The sequence below is a fragment of the Rousettus aegyptiacus genome, unplaced genomic scaffold (genome assembly GCF_014176215.1).
Source record: "Rousettus aegyptiacus isolate mRouAeg1 unplaced genomic scaffold, mRouAeg1.p scaffold_m13_p_14, whole genome shotgun sequence".
Classification (NCBI taxonomy): Eukaryota; Metazoa; Chordata; class Mammalia; order Chiroptera; family Pteropodidae; genus Rousettus; species Rousettus aegyptiacus.
The window spans coordinates 13,626,097-13,645,099 of record NW_023416289.1 but is presented as its reverse complement, the minus strand read 5'-3'; the positions used below and the strand labels follow the sequence as shown (position 1 = coordinate 13,645,099).

Sequence of the window (19,003 nt, the reverse complement as noted above, 5' to 3'; positions counted from 1 at the left end):
TTTTTCTATGCAACTGTAGTACAGCCATCATCTTCAGTGAATTTAACAGTAATACATTATTTTTTCTAATTTACCTTCTGTATTCCAGTTTTGTTAATTGGCTCCAAATTGTTCTCTAGACATTTTTAAACATCTTTATTGAGATATGATTCACATGCCATATAATTAATGAATTTAAAATGTACAATTCAGTGGCTTTAGTATATTTACAGAGTTGTGCATTCATCACCTCGATCAATTTTTGAACCCTTTCCTCACACCAAAAAGAAACCTTATATCAATTAGCAATCACTCCCCAACTTCCCCCTCCCCAGTTCCTGGACACCGCTTATCTACTTTATGTCTTTATAGGTTTGCTTATTTTGGATATTTCATATAAATAGATCATATACTATGGGAGCTTTTATGTCTGTTTTTTTAGCATGTTTTCAAGGTTTCATGTCCTAGCATATATCAGTACTTCATCTCTTTTAATGGCTGAATAATGGTCCATTGTTTGTATATACCACAATTTGTTTATCCATTCATCAATTGACAGACATTTGGATTATTTCTACCTTTTGGCTATTATGAGCAATGCTGTTATGAATGTTCATGTACAAGTTTTTGTGTGGACATATGTTTTTATTTCTCTTGGGTATATACCTAGGAGTGGAATTGTTGGATCATATGGTAACTCTATGTTTAACCATTTGAGGAGCCGCCGGACTGTTTTCCAAAGTAGCTGTACCATTTTACATCCTCACCAGTTGAGTATGAAGGTTCCATTTTCTCCATATCCTTACTAACACACTTGTTATTGTCTTTTCGATTGTAGTCATCCTAGTGGGTACGAAGTGGTATTTCATTGTAGTTTTGATTTGCATTTCCCTAATGATTAACGATGTTGAGCATCTTTTTCTGTGTTTATTTGCCATTTTTATATCATCTAGGAGAAATGTCTATTCAAATCCTATGCTCATTTTTCAGTTGGATTATTTGTCTTTTTTATTCAAAGAGTTTTAAGAACTCTATGTATTGTAGATACTAGACCTTTATCAGATATATGATTTGCAGATATTTTCTCCCATTCTGTGGGTTGTCCATTCACTTTATTGATAGTATCCTTTGATGCAGAAAGTTTTAAATTTTGATAAAGTCCACTTTATCTATTTGTCTCTTTTGTTGTTTGTGCTTTTGACATCATCTCTAAGACACGATTACCTGATCTAAGTTCACAAAGATTTATACCTCTGTTTTGTTTTATGAGTTTTATAGTTTCGCTCTTCTTACATTTAGGTCGTTGATACATTTTGAGTATATTTTTGTATCTGATGTGAGGTAGAGATCAAAAAAATGTTTTTTGTATGTGGATATCCAATTGTCTCAGCACTATATGTTAAAAAAGACTATTCTTTCCCCAGTAAATTGATATCCTTGTCAAAACTCAATTGATCATGGACGTTTTAGTTCGTATTTGGATACTCACTTTTATTCCATTGGTCTATATGTCTGTCTATGCCAGTACCACACAGTCTTGATTATTGTAGCTTGGTAGTAGGTTTTGAGATTAGGAAATGTGAATCCTCCAGCTTTGTTCTTTCAACAGTATTTTATAAAGTTTGTTTTACAAGTCTTTCACTTCCTTGGTTTCTGACCTCTATAGTTTCTCATGAGAGATAAGTTGTTAATCTTATTGAAGATCTCTTGCACAAGGTAAGTCATTACTTTCTTGCTGCTTTCAAGATTCTCTCTTTTTCTTTGACTTTCAACAGTTTAATTAGGATGTGTCCAGGTGTGGGTCTCCTGATGTTTTCTGCTTGAAGTTTGTTGAACTTCTTAGATGTATAGATTAATGTTGTTCATCAGATTTGGGAAATTTTTTACCATTATTTCTCCAAACGTTCTTTTTATCCCTTTGGGGCTCTCATTATTCATTTTGTCAGTGACTTTCTTTTTCTTTTTTTTTTTTTTTTAAGGAGAGAATTTTCTTTAACCAAACTAGAGACTAAATGAATATCTGGATATGCCAGAGGTGGAGATAGAAAGATAGCATAGAAAGACACTGGTGATAAACTGTTATGATCAGCACAGACAGAAAACAAGCCAAGAGGAATGGAGGAGGTGAAGGAACATGACTCATGACAGATAAGGAAGAATAAGCCCATGCATGATGATAAGGCACTTTATAATTAAATGCTGTTCAGAACATTGGCTAGCCATATGAAGAAAAAGTGACTTATAAATGGCCTTATTTTAAAGATAAATTAAAAGGCTAAATCAGTTTTAAAAAGAAGAGAAAACCAATTAAAATTACATTCTTAACTATGTAATGGAGATATATTTAGAAACTAGACGGCGTTGTTTGTGGCAAAGTTGGGGTGGCCTCTTCTATAGAAATAAAATGTTGAGGAAGTGATATTGATGTAGGAAAAATGTGATAATAGAGACAGAAAAACTCAATATGCAATTTGACGAAGAATAGAGTTTTTTCTCTCTGTACTTGTGTAGATGTAAAAAGTAGTTTGCTACAAAGATGATGAACTCTACCACATGGAAAAACAATGTTTATTTTCACTAATTAAGGAAATACAGAGGAAAAAAACCCTGAGGTTTTGCTCTATGCATGTAGAACAAAGAAAAATGAATAAAATTGGTAAATATATTTTATATTTAATAGTGTTGGGGGTGTGTGGGTGAGCAGTCACACTTGTGGTTTTACTGGTGACAGTTTAAATTAATATCTCCGCTTAACAAACAGTAGAACATCTGCTGTGTGTGAGATATTGAAGCAGGCTTCAGGAGATATTTAGGGAGTATTTGCAACGTGATAGATGCTGGTGATTCAAAGATGAATCAGACAGTGACCAGGCCCTAAAGGCTCTTTCATGTAGTGGGGAGACAGAGAAGAACATCAGATATTTCAATGGCCATTTTGACTCAGCTCCTCCTCTGGGGGCTCAGGGTACCTGGCCAGGGTCTTCAAAGTCCACCTTTGTGTGGACATAGGACCCTTCTTGGGGTTCATAGTGATGGTAAGGGTATGACAGGTGCCTCTGCAGTGAGCATACAGAGGAATGGTAAGGGCTGTAAAGATGGCCATGGCAACAATTTTGGGAATCTCAAGAAGAAGAGGTCACTGTTGGCAGGGCTGGGGGCCCAGCAAGGGCTTACCTGCTGGTTCCTGGCCAAGCACAGCCTGGCCGCAGAGCTGCGTTTTTAGCACAGGCTACTCCATACTGCCTCCTTGTACACTCACCTTCTTGCCTGCCCCTGCAACTAGGATCACTGGCTACAGGGGCTCTGTGTCAGGCTCTGACCATTTTTTGGGACACCACATTGATTCCTGGGGCTTGGATGCCAACCATGTATTCATATACTGCTTGGTGATAGTGATTTGTTTGGTCGGGCCTGGTGGGCATCAGATACTTGGTGACTTGAATGCAACATGGAGAGAGAAGCCACAGAAACACCTGGAGGATGTTGTAACCTGGTTAATGGGAATGTTGGGGGGAGCCCCATGTGTGCCATAGGTGCCCTTTGGCCATTTGAGCCCTACATAATCCCATGTGGAAGCAAAGCAAAGGCCATCATGCCCATCTGGCTGGGGTTATGACTTACTGAGGTTCATAAGGAGTCAGTATGGGGATGAGTACCAGGGGTGAGAGTTTCTCCCTGTCTTTTTCTAGAGCCCAATAGCCCCTGGGCATGAGCTTCCGGGCAGTGTGACATGTGCCTAGCTCTTTTAATTTGTTTTCCCTGTGTGTTGAAATGATCACTGAACAAAGCAGAACTGTCTTGTCTCCCTGCAAGAGGTAGACTGTCACCATTCTTCATGAGACATGAGCTTTCCTTCCCTTTTTTATGATCCTTACTTTAAAGGCACCCTTTTTCTTTTCTTATGTGAGTTTGAATATCTCCAGAGCTGAGGGCCTTTCACGTTTCATTTCCACCCGTTTCATTTGACCCATATTGGATCGGGGTTTTAGACTTTTCTCTACTGTATTGATCTCAAATCTTCCTTTAGTCCCACTTTAGTCTTTGGCTATTTCCTGGGATGAGGTAGGAGATTCTTTGAGGGAATGGACTGGAGCTGAGACTAATAGGTTAGGACACTGTCCACATGTGTACCTCTGGGGCTATATCTCTGTGGCTCCCTGAGTGGCTCACTCTTTCTAGGCCCCAAACATCTTCAAAGTTCTTGGGAAGAGCAGCTGATTAAAAGTAGCTCACTCAGGTCCCTGCTTGCCATGTTTGGGCAGGAAGGACAATATTACATGTCCCAAAAGCCATGATTTGTTGTTGGTAGTAGGGTGACAGGTCCAGTGGCTCCTATTGGGTGTGCAGGGAAGTGAAGGTCCCCCTATCCCCCAGCCCCGTGCCTAGGGCCTACATGTCCCACACTGATGAGTGCCCTCTAATTCTTCTGCAGGAGCTGATTGACCTCAAGATGCTTCAGTGCAAGAGAGTTGTCAATGGTAAGTGCAGCTCTGGCCTCAAGATTGTGTGTGTGCCCAGTCAGAGTCAAGCAGCCCTACCATTGCCATCGCCTGGGCTGACAGTGTCCTTCCAGGGTTCTCCTTGCCTGGCTGTGTAATTTTGTGGATCATGTGTTCCCTTGAGAACAGTCACTGCTGTTCGGAAACCTTGAAAAGAGCCAAATGTGAAATAGGCTAAGAATGCCTCCTATTCACAGGCTTGCTGGCATAGAAATTGCTAGGATTCCATAATACAGGAAAGACCCTAGAAGTCTTGGGGTCGGGATGGCTTTGGCACTGGTCCTGGCTCTGCTACTCACTAGCTGTATGACCTTGGGCAAGTCACATGACCTCTCTGCCTCAGTTTCGTTAGCTGTAAAATGAAAATCATAATCCTTTCTTTTACTTAAATCATAGGGTTGGAATGAGGATCAAATAATATAAGGTACATGTGAGTACTTTGCAAATGGAAGTGGTTGTGCTGAATTGTGGTTTTGCTTTTATTTTATTGATAAGGCTGATCTGCTTTGATCAGAATTGGGGTATTGTTTGAGGTTCTGAAATGTATACATGTTTGTGAAATCTTTATAAATTCACTAGAAGTCATGACTCAATTTTGTCTTTAATTGTTTTAGATTTATATTTCCCTCATTATGAAAAAATTCAATATTACAGGCTTATATAACCTAGAAAATGAAAATCCCCCGTAATCCCATACTTGAAGGGATAATCACAAAAAGGAATAATATGTATATTTTACACATTTAGTAAAGTATGTGTATAAAAATATAACATGCTTAAATATCTTCCTTCCTGTTGATGGCCATGCCACCCTGAACGTGCCCGATCCTCTCTGATCTCGGAAGCTAAGCAGGGGTGGGCCTCGTTAGTACTTGGATGGGAGACCACCTAGGAAGACCAGGTGCTGTAGGTGGAAAAATAACTAACTAACTAAATAAATATCTTTCTTCCTGCCCCCTCGGGATCACGATTCACATGTTTTGCCACTTTTCTACAAGGACATTTTCCCATGTCTTTACTTATAGATGACTATGTCAGAATTGATTTCACCAATGTTTTAGTGGGTGATACAGTATTTTGCTGTTATAAACAGAGCTGTAATATAAACACATTGTTTTTGTGGTTCTTCTCTCAGTCTTTTTACTGCCAGTTATGAACTGTCTCTGCTGTTGGAGATTGCTCCGATAACCAATCCCAACATGTCATTGCCTTTACCCCACCTTTTTAATTCTCTAATCTGTTCAGTGTTAGGATAATAGTAACAGCTTCTATTTATGGAAGTACTTTACTTGTATTAAAGATCTCATTTATTTCTCAAAATAAATACATGAGGTAGGCATATTCTCCCATCTGCCACATTGGATCTCTTTCATGTGCCAGTCATCTTTGAAAACTAGTAATGGTAGTATTTGTAGAGTTTTGTTATGAAGAGCATTTGAGATTCTTGTTATTTGCAATTGTTACATTCTATAAAGTTTCTGCAAACACCAAATTAGTGAATACTGACTGAACCATTGTTCCCCAGGGGAAATACAGGCATACCTTGTTTTCTTGCCCTTTGCAGGTACAGCATTTTTTACAAATTGAAGGTTTGTGGCAACCCTGATATCAGCACCATTTTTCTAACAGGCTCATATGATGGTTAGCATTGTTTTAGCAACGAAGTATTTTTAAATTAAGGTATCTGTATTGTTTAAGACATAATGCTATTGCACACTTTAAATAGACTGTAGTGTAAACATAACTTATATGTGCTGGGAAACCAAAAAATTTGTGTGACTTACTTTATTGCGATAATTGCCTTTCTGTGGTGGTCTGGAACCGAGTCCCCAATATCTTTGAGGTATGCCTGTAAGGTTTAGGTTTTTGCAAACTTCTGGGCACACATTTTCGTTAACAGATCAGTAACAATCTTATCTTATGTGTGTGTCTGTTTAAAGACTCATAATTTAACATATTCTGTTGATTCATTAACATTGAACTCAGCCAACAGCACTATAATTTCATGTCTAAACAAAGCTTTTCTGACACATGTATTTTCTCCTTAAGGCACATCGCCGCTTTCTTATGCTTAGGAACAGTAGATAGCACTTCTCTATGCTAGGGGCCATTTAAAAAAATGAGATTACCAACAAAAAGCACAAAAATGCAAAAATATGGCATTATCTATACCGCTATATGGATGTTTGCTTGCAGTCCGAGAGCTGAAACGAGAAGGCAGAGTTTTGCCTTGTTTGACCTCAGCTGGGACTATTTACATCAGGCAACTGAAATTTTCTGTAGTTCTGTGCGTGTCTCAGAATGACGCCGAAAATGCCATGAGTATTGATTTTGGCGATAGAAATAAAATTTAGTGAGCAAGAAAATTTGCAAATATACAACTGCAAGTAATGAAGATTGACTGTAATATAGTAAATCTTCACTCACAGTACCTGGCACATGATAAATCATTAAGAAATGGCAACTTTGTCTACAGCCATGCCACCCTCAACACACTCCATCCCATCTAATCTCGGAAGCTTCCAGGGTCGAGGTTAGTACTTGGCTGGGAGACCACCTAGGATGACTGGGTGCTGTAGGCTTTTAAAAAAATAAATAAATAAAAGATAAGAAATGGCAACTTTGCTGAACTTCGGAGTGACATCTTCTGGGAAAATTTGATTAAAATCAGAAGCACAGTTAAGATTCTGTATATATGAACTTTTTTTTTCAATATTTTAAGAATTGTGAAATGTAACAAACATACAGAGAAAGAACATAAAATGCAGCATGCAGTTTAACACATAACTGTAAAACAAACAACCATAAGTAACCATCTCCCAGGTCAGGAAACAGACCATCATCAGCCGCCGTTTAATGTGATATTTTCGCTGTGTTTTCTTGCAGAGATTAGGCTAAGTTGAACTTGCTTCTTCAGTGGGTGGGCCCGTGTGTTTGTGTTTTCTTGCAGAGGTGCTCAGCACAGTGGACTTTGTTGCTCCTGATGACCGGGTAGTCTTCCGCACATGCAAAAGAGAACAGAGCAGGGTCATCTTCCAGATGGTATGAGATCCCTGGACTCACTTATCACCCACATTTGCCATCCCATGCCCTGTGCAGAGCCAGTGTTAAATGCCTGGGCTTCAGTGCACAGGGATAGCTTCCTGAAGACTCTGCTTTAATATTTTTGAAAGATCTGCTCCCGAGTGATCACACTGTTGATGATAGCTTATGGAAATCAAGTTATAGCTGTCTGTTACATGTCTCTAGTCTCAAATTTAATTTCTTTAATTATAAGAATTATGTGTTTGGCATGACATATACTTTTCATTCCTAGCATCAGATCATGGTCTTTGTTTTTGTATAGTTTGTATATATTTTCCATGGAAAGAAATTAGGCTTCCTCAAGAGTAGTTAAGATTTATTTTAGGGTTGTGATGACTCTATAGCTCTCTTCTTGCACTTGGGCCATTTCTTGGTGCTTTTTCAGAAATACTCCTGAATGTTTAGCTTTTTTAAAAATTGATAACAATAGGTAGGCATATGATAAAGCAAATATAGCAAAATGTTAATTCCGGAATCTAAGTAGTGGTATATAAATGTTCGCTATAAAATTTAAAGGATTTTTTTGAATGTTTGAAAGTAATCATTTATGACATTTTCTAGGCCATTTGGGTCCACTTTTGGTCCCTTATAGTGAGCTTGTATAGCTGGTTGTTTAAGAGATACCAGCTAGACTCTACTTGCAGATGTGTGTGTGCCTGGCATGCATGGCATGTTTGTATGTGTGTACCTGTGTCAGGGTGGTGATTGATGCAACCTCTTGTGTTCCCAGGGGACCTCAGACGCAGAGCGAGCGCTTGCCGTGGCCAGACTTGTGTAAGTTCTTCCCTCTTTGGAACTGTTTTTGCCTCTCCTGTGGGCTGTGAGGCTTTATTGTTCCTGGTGACCTTGGAGGTGACTGCCCTCTGCCTCCTAGTCCACTATGTTCTGTTTTCAGGTCAAGAGTGTCTGGTTTCTCTCTCTGTGGTGTCCGAGGACTGCCCTGGGACTCGTGTGTACCAACGATGCCCATATCCCAGATAACCTCTTTGTGGGTGCCCGTTTTTTAGTGTTTATTCATGAGGCTTCCTTTTCAGGGACTCTTGTGAATGAGGATTTAAATCTCATGAAGTTTAGGTTGGACTTATTGCTTTCTAAATTAACGAAGACAGGAGAATACTGTGGTTAAGGAGATGGGCTTTGGAGTTAGATGGACCTGGGTTAGAATTCTTGCTTTGTTACTTGCTGACTGTATGACCTTAGGTGAGTTACTTATCCTCTCTGAGAACTTGGTTTCCTCATCTACAAAATGAGACCAATAATACTACCTACCTCTGGCATTATAGGGAAAGGTACATGAAATAATGCGTGTAAATGTTTTTGCAGTGTATGGTACATAGTGAGTGCTTAGTAAGATTCAGCTATTGTTATAAGTTACAATAAGGGTGAGAAGGAACTCACACAATAATTGGTTCTGATTGCAGCCTGTTAACTGTACATACCAGAAGATGAGGTAAGGGTTGTTTCTACATCTGAGAACTGTTTGGAGTAAGCCAACTCTGCGGCCCAGCCAACAAAGTCCTGTAACTTCCACTAGATCCAGTGCTCTGGGCAAGGGCTGTTATGCTCATGTCACTCTTGTGCATTGATAAATGGCTTTCGCTTCCCTAGTTAGAACTGGAACTCTGGAATTAAGTTCAGTGTGGCTGTCACTCGGTATTTGAGTTATCTGATATAACTCTGAAGTCGCAAAGTCTTCTATAACTAACCCTTTGTAGATGTGTGAGCATATTATGCTCTTTCTTTTGAACTCTGCTGGGGAGGCAGCCGCACATTTTAGAGACAAGTTTTTTTCAGCTCTGACACTAAGGGTTGGTATGCTTTGGGGCTATGGACATGGTAAGGGGTTCATGAGCACCTTTTTTCCTCAGTTAAATATTGACTACCTCTTCTACTTTATGTTTTACCAGAGAAAATGACGTGGCTGGTATTGATGTTAACATGGGCTGTCCAAAAGAGTATTCCACCAAGGTAAACCGAATTCTTTGTATTCTTCACAAATATAGGGTGCAGATTAAAGAAGACCAATGAGGCATGACAGCTAAGTATAGTACCTGACTCTGTACTGGATTCCATAATAGGTGAGGAAAATGTCCAAGAGGATATTATTAGATCAATTGGCAAAATTGGAATATGGACCATAGTATATTCACTAAAAATACTATATCAATGTAAATTTATAAAGTTGACAACTCTTCTGTCAACTTAGAAAATATACACTGAATTATTTAGGGGTCAAAGGCTATGATATATATACCTTTATCCTCAAATGGTTCAGGAAAAATTGTATATACACAAGCGTGCGTGCACACACACACACACACACACACAGCACTTATGCCCAATAATGAAACAAATGGTGTAAATGTTAAAAGATAAAATGTGAATAAGACTTTCTTTTCATGGATAAAACCAAGACACACAATTTTAAAAAAATAGAGGATGCAATACATTTGTCCCCATTGTCATATCAGAAGATCAGACCGGAGTGCTAAGGTAGCTTAGAAAGGAGCAGAAAGACAGCCCTTAAATTCAGGATCTTATAGGGAAATGCGGTCCTTGACGAGGTGGTTTTGGGACCCTGCAGACCGGAGGAGTGGTGCCAGCAGGGGCCTGGAGGCCAACATGAGGTAGAGACAGAGAACCTTGATTTGACCAGAGAGTTGGAGAGTGGGAGATGGAGAGGAAGCAGAGGAGCACAGGGTGAACATCTTGGTTTGAACCAGAGTAGCTGGACTTGGACTCTAGATATCTCTGGTCTTTTTTGAACAGAAAAAGCATGTGATCAGAAACTTAAGTTTCCTTCTCCAGCGGAAATCAGTGTTGTTAGTTTCTTTTGTGACTTTCCACATCTATTCCATGAGTAGAAATACTTAGAAATACTAATCTGGGAGCCATATGTCTTGGGGATTCAACTGGAAAGAGGCTAGAGGCGAGGATGTAGATATCTGAGATGAGCCTCCTGGGTCCACTGGAGAGAGACCAGGGATGGAGAGAGAAGCCCAAACAGAGCAGAATTTGACAAAACTTGGCTGACAAATGATTGGACTTGATGTGGAGAAGTAGGGTGAGTTGTGGGGGTAGAGAGGGAAAGACTGGCAGCCAGGAAGATGATTGGTCTTCAGTGTCATCGGGACTGCTAGAGGAAAAACATGCTAGGAGCAAATAACAAGGATGGCTTGGGGTTGGATGTGCGAGGGCCTGGAGGTACTCCTGTAGGGCCGCCACTGGGAGCCTTATCGTAGGGCGCGTGGTCAGGGTCTGCTGTATAGACAGCGGATATCCCCTGGGCCCACTCCTTAGAGTCAACCTCTTTGCTCTCAGGAGTCACATGGCCGGGGAACCTTTAGGCGAGGAGGCTGAAGACTGCCTCAGGGAAAGGCCCTTGGGATGCTTGAAGTTCAGACAGCCATGTAGGTAGCTTCTTCAAGGGATTATGGAGATTTGACATTATCTACGAAGAACTGAAAACGTTGGACTCTGTTTTGCTGTCTTCAAATTATTTCTTTGTGCTCCTGAATTAAGTAAAGAGCAGAGTTGAAATTATTGGAAGAATCTTCTCTAGATGGTGGAGTGAAAAAAGCAGGGAGCAAAATTGTATATGGTGTACTACCATGTATATACAGGGGTTGGAGAATGAGTATTTATATATATTTATTTTTCTCTTCACAGAATACATTTGGAAAGACACACAAGAAACTAGCAATACTGGTTTCCGCTGAGGAAGGAAACTAAGTTTTTATTTGGTTTTGCATAGGGAATAAATTCCCATTGCAGGGGTGCTACTTAAAATAATTAACAACTGACATGGCACTGGCATCAACCAGTCAGAACGGATACATGGCAGTATGCCATATCAGTGCATACCACCTGAATATCCTCTGTCTTCTCATGGTTCAAAATTGAAGCCATATAAAAAGTCTTAATTGAAAAGTTTTCCATTCCTCAGAGAGTGAGAGTTCTTACTTTTTACCCTATTGAATCTTTAAAATTGTTAATGCGTTACCTATTCAAAAAAGCAAATAAGTTACATAGAAAGGAAGGAAGGAAGGAAATACCAATTGGGAAAGCCATTGTTGTGGAAGGGGCAGTGAGATTGCATTTTAGAGTTTGTGATTCCACAAGGGAGGGCCAGATTGTGTGTGAGCTGAGGAACAGATGGAGTCAGCATGTGTGGCCAGGACGTCCCTAAAGCCTCCAAGGTTTATATCTGTGGCCAAGGGTAGGCCAGGGCTAGTACTCTTCTGCCTTTCCCATTTTCCTCTGACATGCAGGCTCAGGCTGGCCGAGTCTGTGGTGGTTCAGTGTTCTCTGATTCTGATCTGTCATCCTTTCAAACATGAAATTAAATTGTAATCACTGAATTTAAACCTGAGCACAGACTGCGAGCATTCATTAACATGCAGTCTCTATACTGACAGCATATATTTATTGATTTGTTTTTCTCCCCTTCATCTTACTCTTAAGGGATTCCGATTTTTGTCACTGCCCCATTATTAAAGTAATTTTTGCCATTGTCCAGAACTTGGAAAATAATAAGGAAAAGAAAAGTACAAAAAAGCTTAGAAAAATCACCAATAATCCCACCATCAAGAGACAACCGCTATTAATGTCAAGATTCATGTGGCTTCACAGACTGTCGGTTTCCATTGACTGGGGCTTTTGTTAGAGTTTGATATTGGTCTGGGTGCTCAGGACCGGGCCCGTGTTACTGGCAGGAGAGCAAGGCCTGGACAAGGTTTGTGGGTTGCATGTCTCTGAGTGGCTTTGCTGGCAGTGGAGGTACCAAAGCGAGTGATAGTAGGACAGGAAGGAGGTGCATTTGCTCTCATTTTAAAGGAAGAATGATTCATTATTTTTTTAGGCGTTGGCAGATGGGGGAGTTTAGTTTATTAAGATATTGAGACCCTGGGTGGGGAATGGGCAGTCCTGAAAAATGATTTTTGTGGAACCCACTTCTGGATAGATCCATAGCTTTTGAGCGATGACTGTTATAACTCATGAAACTCTGATCCCTGGTGTCAGAGTGGGCACAGATACTGCCGGGTTGCCACACCATATTGCTATGCCTTGGGAGGGGCCACCCTCTTCCAGCTGTAAGAAGTCCCTCTGTATGCTTTTCCTTAGGGAGGAATGGGAGCTGCTCTGCTATCAGATCCTGACAAGATTGAGAAGGTACGTCCTGCACGAGAGAAAGCAGAGGTCCTTATGCAGGAACTGGAGCTACCTGGACCATCTACTCCCCTCCTCTGGATTTAGTGCATCAGTCACTCCACCCGGGGCCTGGAGAATTTTATAAAGGCTTCTCCGTGGATTAAGAATCTCAATTTTAAACTCCTAACTCAGTAATTTTCTCTCTTTCAACCCTGCCCAGGATTCCTTGGGTCCCCTGGCTGTCAAGGGTGTTCCACTTGTGCCCACAGCACTTGGGCCATGGCTAACAACTGGCAGGGCCAGGACTTGCACTCAGTTGTCACTGATTCCCAATTTTATGCTCTTCCACCTTCTACCCAGCTCCCTCCCAAACCAGGGGAGCTAACCAGGTTCTGTTTTTCTTGAGTCAGCCAGTGGACCTGGTGAGATGAGCCTGCCTGTAGGTAGTTGTGCTGTTACCTGCTCAGATATGGGCCTGTCTCAACTCTTTTTCCCACAGATGTTCACACCACAGAGTCATGTGGTATGACTTGCATCTGGGAGAGTTGGGTCTGGGAGAGCTGGGCCCAGGGGAGTTTTATGCTAGAGCCTGGGCAGAAGATAGACTCTAGTTGCCCCTTCTCCTCAGTGTGACCCTTGCAAGTAGCTAGGACTTTTAGTTGCTAATTTCCTTCCTGGTCCTGAACACACACATGAAATAAACAAATACTGAAGAAAGTGCTTAGAGCTTCTTGGATAAAATATACCAAAAGGAAGTTCTGCAAAACAGAGAATTGGATAAAACTATCTGATGTTGCTTAGATCACCAAATATCAGAGGCTTCTAAGTCAACACTTGCAAAGGAACTTTCCAGAGACCATGCTGTCAGACTGAGAGAAAGAACTAGAGTGAGAATTTTTGTTAGGTATCTCAATGGGTCTGGCAGTCCCCCCTTAAAACATAGGTGTTCCTTCAAGGCCTGCCAGAGCAACCGTAGGACCTCAGGCCCAGTCTGTCTCCTGGAGCAGCACATGGGGCTGTTCCTTCCTGCCAGTCACTGGCAGCTGCGCTGGGGCCAGCAGGCCTTGTCTTGCCCATTATCTTTCCACGTGTCTGGTAGCCCAGGCTTTTGGTGTGATGTCTTTTGAGGGACTTGCCTCAGCCTGTCCCTGAAAGGCCTCCTCTGGTTCTTGCAGCCTGGCTCTCTGCTGCCCCTGCCTGTCTAGAACCAAGACTGGCAGCAGCTGCCTGCATGTCCTCTCTGCTCTGCTTGACAGAAACCCAGTTCTTGGAAGAGGGACCTTAGGGATCACCTTCCCTCCAACTTGCCTGGCCCGATATTTTTGATGAGGGAAGAAGATAGCAATACCACAGACATGCAATGTCATTTATACCTCTCTTGATCTCTGACCCTTAGGGGGTCTCGTCTTGGTAAATGAATCAATGAGTGAATGGATCTCCATGCATGCCTGGGTAGAACCCAGTGATCCTTTGCCACGGCAAACATCAGAATCACCTGGAGAGCTTAAGAAATATAGAACCTTAGATCCCTGACACTTTCCTATATGACCTTCTTGATTTTTCTTTGAAGCTCTTTACAATTACTATGCAAAATAAACGCTTTATAATATGTTGACTATGTTGTCTTTTCCTTTCCCAGTTTGATTCCTGTATATCTGACTCTCCTAAAGAAAGGGCTTTGTGAGGGTAGGGTCTAGGATGTGTAAAGCCTTCCGGTTTCTTCGTTCTGCAAGATTCTGGAAGAGCACTCAGGGAACATTGCCTTTAAGCAGGAAAGAAGCTGTGAACTGTGTATTCTCAACCAAGGCTAGGTCTCAGAATCATATTGAGTGTGTGTGTGTGTGTGGGGGGGGGTGTATTGGGCAGATGCTTTTGAAAACACATATTTCTGAGCTCTGCCCTTAGAGACTTATTCAGGAAATATGAGGTGGGATCTCAGATTCTGTCTTTCTTAAGCTCTCCAGGTGATTCTGATGTGTGCCGTGGCAAAGGATCATTGTATTCTACCCAGGCATGCATGCAGAGCCATTCACTCATTCATTCATTTATCAAATATATGTACAGCACTATGTGCCAGGCAAAGGGGTTGCCGGTGCTGGGGCTCTAGCATAGAAAAAAAGGTAGACTCCTTCCCTCATGGATGTTACATGTATATGCATAAAACAGACACATTCATGTGGACACATACATGGATACAGACGTGTTCATGCCACTGGGACACACAGGTCTGTAGCAGAAGTAATTAGTATAAGCTGTTGTGGTTGTTTGTTCCAGAAGAGGCAGGTGCTCTTGTGTTCTCTCTGCAGATCCTCAGCACTCTTGTTAAAGGGACACACAGACCTGTGACCTGCAAGATTCGCATCCTGTCATCGGTAAGGGTGGTGAATTACTATTGAAGGTCCATTCTCTCTGGGGATGTTTATTTGAGGTTTCAGTGATTTTTGAGGAGCTGAATTATGTTTGGAGGAGGGGTAGAACTGAGCCCACTTTAGGAGCTGGCAGCTGCTCCCTCTGTGGCTTTAGTAACCACCCTGTGTGGTCCTCTTCCTCAGCTGGAAGATACCTTGAGCCTTGTGAAGCGGATAGAAAGGACTGGCATTGCTGCCATCGCAGTTCACGGGAGGTGAGTGGTCACCTTTCTAGTGACTGACTTGCAGAGAGGTCTTCGGCTATCTTAATGATCCTTCACCAGGCCCCAGGTGACAACCAACTTCTCTAGTACATATACAGCCTATTGCTGCCTAGATCTTTGACATCCTGAGGGCTGTTTCTTTATGGGATTGCATTTCACTTTGTTTCATTCACTGAGCATCTACTGGTGGTAGATGTTAGAGACAGAGCTTTAGAGACAGAGAGACTGAGAGGAAGGAGAACCGCCCCTACCCTCAGGATGTATAAATGGTAGAGTGAATGATTTGTTCAAAATTGCATCATGCAGCCAGGAAGTAGTGGAATTAGAACTCTGATTCTGAATCTCATTTCATTACCACTACATTGAGCAATAGCTTCTCCCTCAAATGACCCCAGGCAGACTGCTATTCTTTTAAAGGCACTGCCTCTTTTGTCTGCCCCTATTAGACTTCCAGCTGTCACAATGACTGCTTTATAACAGTCCTTGTATCTGTAGCTGTTGTGCTCTCTACTGAGACCTGAGAGGTTGCTGAAGGCTACTCTGGGTTTCCCAGTCAAATTTGCTTCCTGTGTCCAGGATATGCTTTCATACAGAACCCCAGGCCAGGAGACTTTGGCAAGAGTGACCTCTCTTCTCTATGTGATGTCCTTTTTGGGTTCAACGGTCTTGTAAGAACAACCCATTTTTTGCTGGTTGTGTCTCTTATAGCATCTTCAGAGAAAGGAACCCAGAACTTCAACATATAAAACAGAAAAGCAGAGCTGTATGGGTGGAAGCCAGTGGGGGGTGGGGGAGCGAAAGGCTGTATACATTACACACTCTGAAGTAGCAGGGTCTGGGCTCAGACTGTGTGGTTTCAAATCTCATCTCTGATGCCTGTTGGCTGTGTATCCTTGGACAAATCTTTTTTTTTTTTTTTTTTTTTAATTTTTTTTGAGTTTATTTGAGCCAAACTGACAACATATGCCAGGAGCAAGATTTTAAACGCTCCCTTCTTGGACAAATAATTTAACCTCTCTGAGTACCACATTCCTCACTTGGAAGTTAAGATAATTTCTGCTTTATAAGGTTGTTGTGGGGCTTTTATGAGATTGTGAATTTACAGCCTTGGCATAGCACCTGGCATATCGTATTCTCTGAATAAATACAGCTATTCATTTTCACTAGTAGTTGGAAACACTAGGAAGACAGAATTTGCCAAGTTTAAAGAGAGACTATCCCGCCATCAAAGCTGTTGAGGATGGGGTAGAACTGGCTGCTGGGAATCTGGGGAAGTAGAGGTGTGAGCTGGGTTGACAGAGTCTCCCGAGGCCCTGTGGCTGCTGACCCTTTTGTTGAGGAATATAGCAGAGAGGACATACCCAGACAAGACCTGGGCAAGGACTATCTGGTCAACCACCTCTTTTACTTGTTCCTGAATACAGCTCAGGTCAGGGCTCACCTCAGCATCCCTAAGACTCACTGTCATTTACAAGAACTTCTTGCAGTTGACTTTGGAGGGAGGGGCCCCATGTTGTGGTCCTGCCTCCCCTGTGGCTTGCTGTGACAGCCACTGTCTGTGGCCTGCGCTGACTACTGCGTCTACCCTGTGCCAGGTGCCTCTCCCCAGGATCAGCTGCTCAACCTCGCCTCAGCATAGGCAGCTGTGTGGGAGTGGCCAGTCTGAACAGTGGCAGCTGTTCCCAGTCCTTTGGGGAGGGCAGGACCGGGACAGTAGGGGCAGCATTCTTATGGCATTATCCTTCATCTCTAGCAGAGGTGAGGGGAAGCCAGGGAAAGGCAGCGTGACCTTGGGAGTCAGGCTACCCACATCAGCTCTCTGCAGCCATGCCTCACCTGCAGGCCTCCAAGAGCTGGACTTGCCATACTCCTGTCCTTGATGGCCACATGACTTTCCTGAGGTTCACTAGGGAGGACAGTAAGGTTAAGTTGCCTAAGGTAACTGTGTAACTGTGACACAGCCTTTGGCACTCAGCCCTCAGCCTCATCTTTTTTGTTTATCTTCAAGGAAGCGGGAGGAGCGACCTCAACACCCTGTCAGCTGTGAAGCCATCAGAGCTATTGCTGAAACCCTCTCCATTCCTGTCATAGCCAAGTAAACCTCCCTTCCTCATCATTTACTTTTTATGCCCACCTCACTCAGAAGGGATTTGAGCTGGCATATAAAAATGGAAGGAGATAGCATTAAAAAATGACCTTAAGGGAAAAGAAAATAAAGGGTAAGATGAAAAATGAAGTTGAGAATAAGGCTGACAAGTGCCTATCAAGTCTGTCGACCTCTGGTGAGTAGTTGGTAAAGGTGTGCAGTAGCTAGGGGCCCAGGTTAGGTTGAGGGTAGGAGTGTTCAAGGCACAGGGAGAGTAAGAAGGTGGCTGCTGAAGCAGGCCTAGGAGAAGGTGATATCACACCAGAGTTAGATATGCAGGGTGTAGGGTGAGGAGGCTCAAACCAGAGCACAAAGAGCTATGGCTCGGGAGTCATGAGGCCGGTCATAGTCTAGAGCCCAGACAAGCATTCTGGGCAGCTGTGGGACCAGGAACCTAGACTGGCATATGTGAGATACCCAGCCCAAAGGCTTGGTGTCCACTTGCCCCCAGGGAGCTGGCCTGTGTGGGCCAGTGGGAAGTCCATTTGATCCTTATACCTAAGGGTGGCACAGAACCTGATGGCAGGATAGGAGTAGGGAGATTCCAAACCCCTGAAGCCTTGATAGCAGATTCACCTGACTGGTGGGAGGGAGGGAGGGAGGGAGGGACGGGCTAAGGGTAGGAGCGGTGGCCAGGCCCTGCCTTCCCCAGGCCAAGGAGTTTTACGGGTTTGGAGAGGAGAGAGCTATTCAAGACCCTGGACTCTTGCTACTGCTGCCACCTGAGGGTTCCTCTGTCTCCGACACCCTCCCAATGCTGTCTCTGTAAACAGCAGTTTACAAGGGGGCCCTTGGGGCTGCAGGGTGGCAGGAAGGAAAATGCAACCAAACTGGGTCTCCTTCCTTCCTCTCATGGTCACCAGTGCTCCTATTCCCTCTCTAGGGTTTCGACCCAGCCTTTAGTGGGCATATAGGTGTTCCAGCCTGGGAGTTTCCTGTAATCCCAGTATCTACTTACAGACCCGTGTCTTCACATGTAGGCTGGCTTTACCCACAGTTTAGGAGGAAGTAGAAGGAAGGTAAAGTCTTGAGGATACTTATTAAGTGCCTGGCATGGTTTGGGCTGCTTTCCTATATTATCTCACTTAGTGCTCGTGACCCCATAGTGGGGTTTGTGTGAGAATCTTCAGTCTCCCGAAGTGTGCACAGCTGAAGGACTTGGCCAAAGCCACACAGTTAATGTGAGGCAGACCTGGGAGTTGCCTTTTTTTGAAAATGCTGGGACAAGAATGGGGATACCTCTCAACCCCCTGTTGCCTTTCAGTGGAGGATCTCATGACCATATCCAAGAGTATTTGGACATCGAGGACTTTCGACAAGCCACAGCAGCCTCTTCAGTGATGGTGGCCCGAGCAGCAATGTGGAACCCATCCATCTTTCTCAAGGAGGGTCTGCGGCCCCTGGAGGAGGTCATGCAGAAGTACATCCGATACGTACGTCTCTGTGCTTTTTCGAAACAAACATTTCTCCCTGTCTGCCACATTCCTACAGAAAGCTTTGGGTGAGGCCCCA

The 19,003-nt window shown here is 42.8% G+C and overlaps 1 protein-coding gene and 1 pseudogene across 7 annotated transcripts in view; both read left to right on the top strand.

Annotated features, from left to right (window-relative positions):
- The window catches only part of DUS2 (dihydrouridine synthase 2), a 34,933-nt gene that overhangs the window by 9,347 nt on the left and 6,583 nt on the right, over positions 1-19,003 (top strand). For 6 of the 7 annotated variants that reach the window (XM_036231449.1, XM_016164301.2, XM_036231450.1 and 3 more), the window contains exons 3-11: positions 4,412-4,457; positions 7,429-7,520; positions 8,293-8,336; positions 9,470-9,530; positions 12,687-12,734; positions 15,020-15,085; positions 15,266-15,336; positions 17,354-17,440; positions 18,756-18,924. In XM_036231449.1, the coding sequence (XP_036087342.1) occupies positions 4,412-4,457; positions 7,429-7,520; positions 8,293-8,336; positions 9,470-9,530; positions 12,687-12,734; positions 15,020-15,085; positions 15,266-15,336; positions 17,354-17,440; positions 18,756-18,924 (684 nt within the window). Of the gene's footprint in view, positions 1-4,411; positions 4,458-4,874; positions 4,903-7,428; positions 7,521-8,292; positions 8,337-9,469; positions 9,531-12,686; positions 12,735-15,019; positions 15,086-15,265; positions 15,337-17,353; positions 17,441-18,755; positions 18,925-19,003 lie in introns of all 7 variants that reach the window. The other variant, XM_036231453.1, reaches the window with a different exon arrangement.
- LOC118611665 lies at positions 5,273-5,391 on the top strand (annotated as a pseudogene).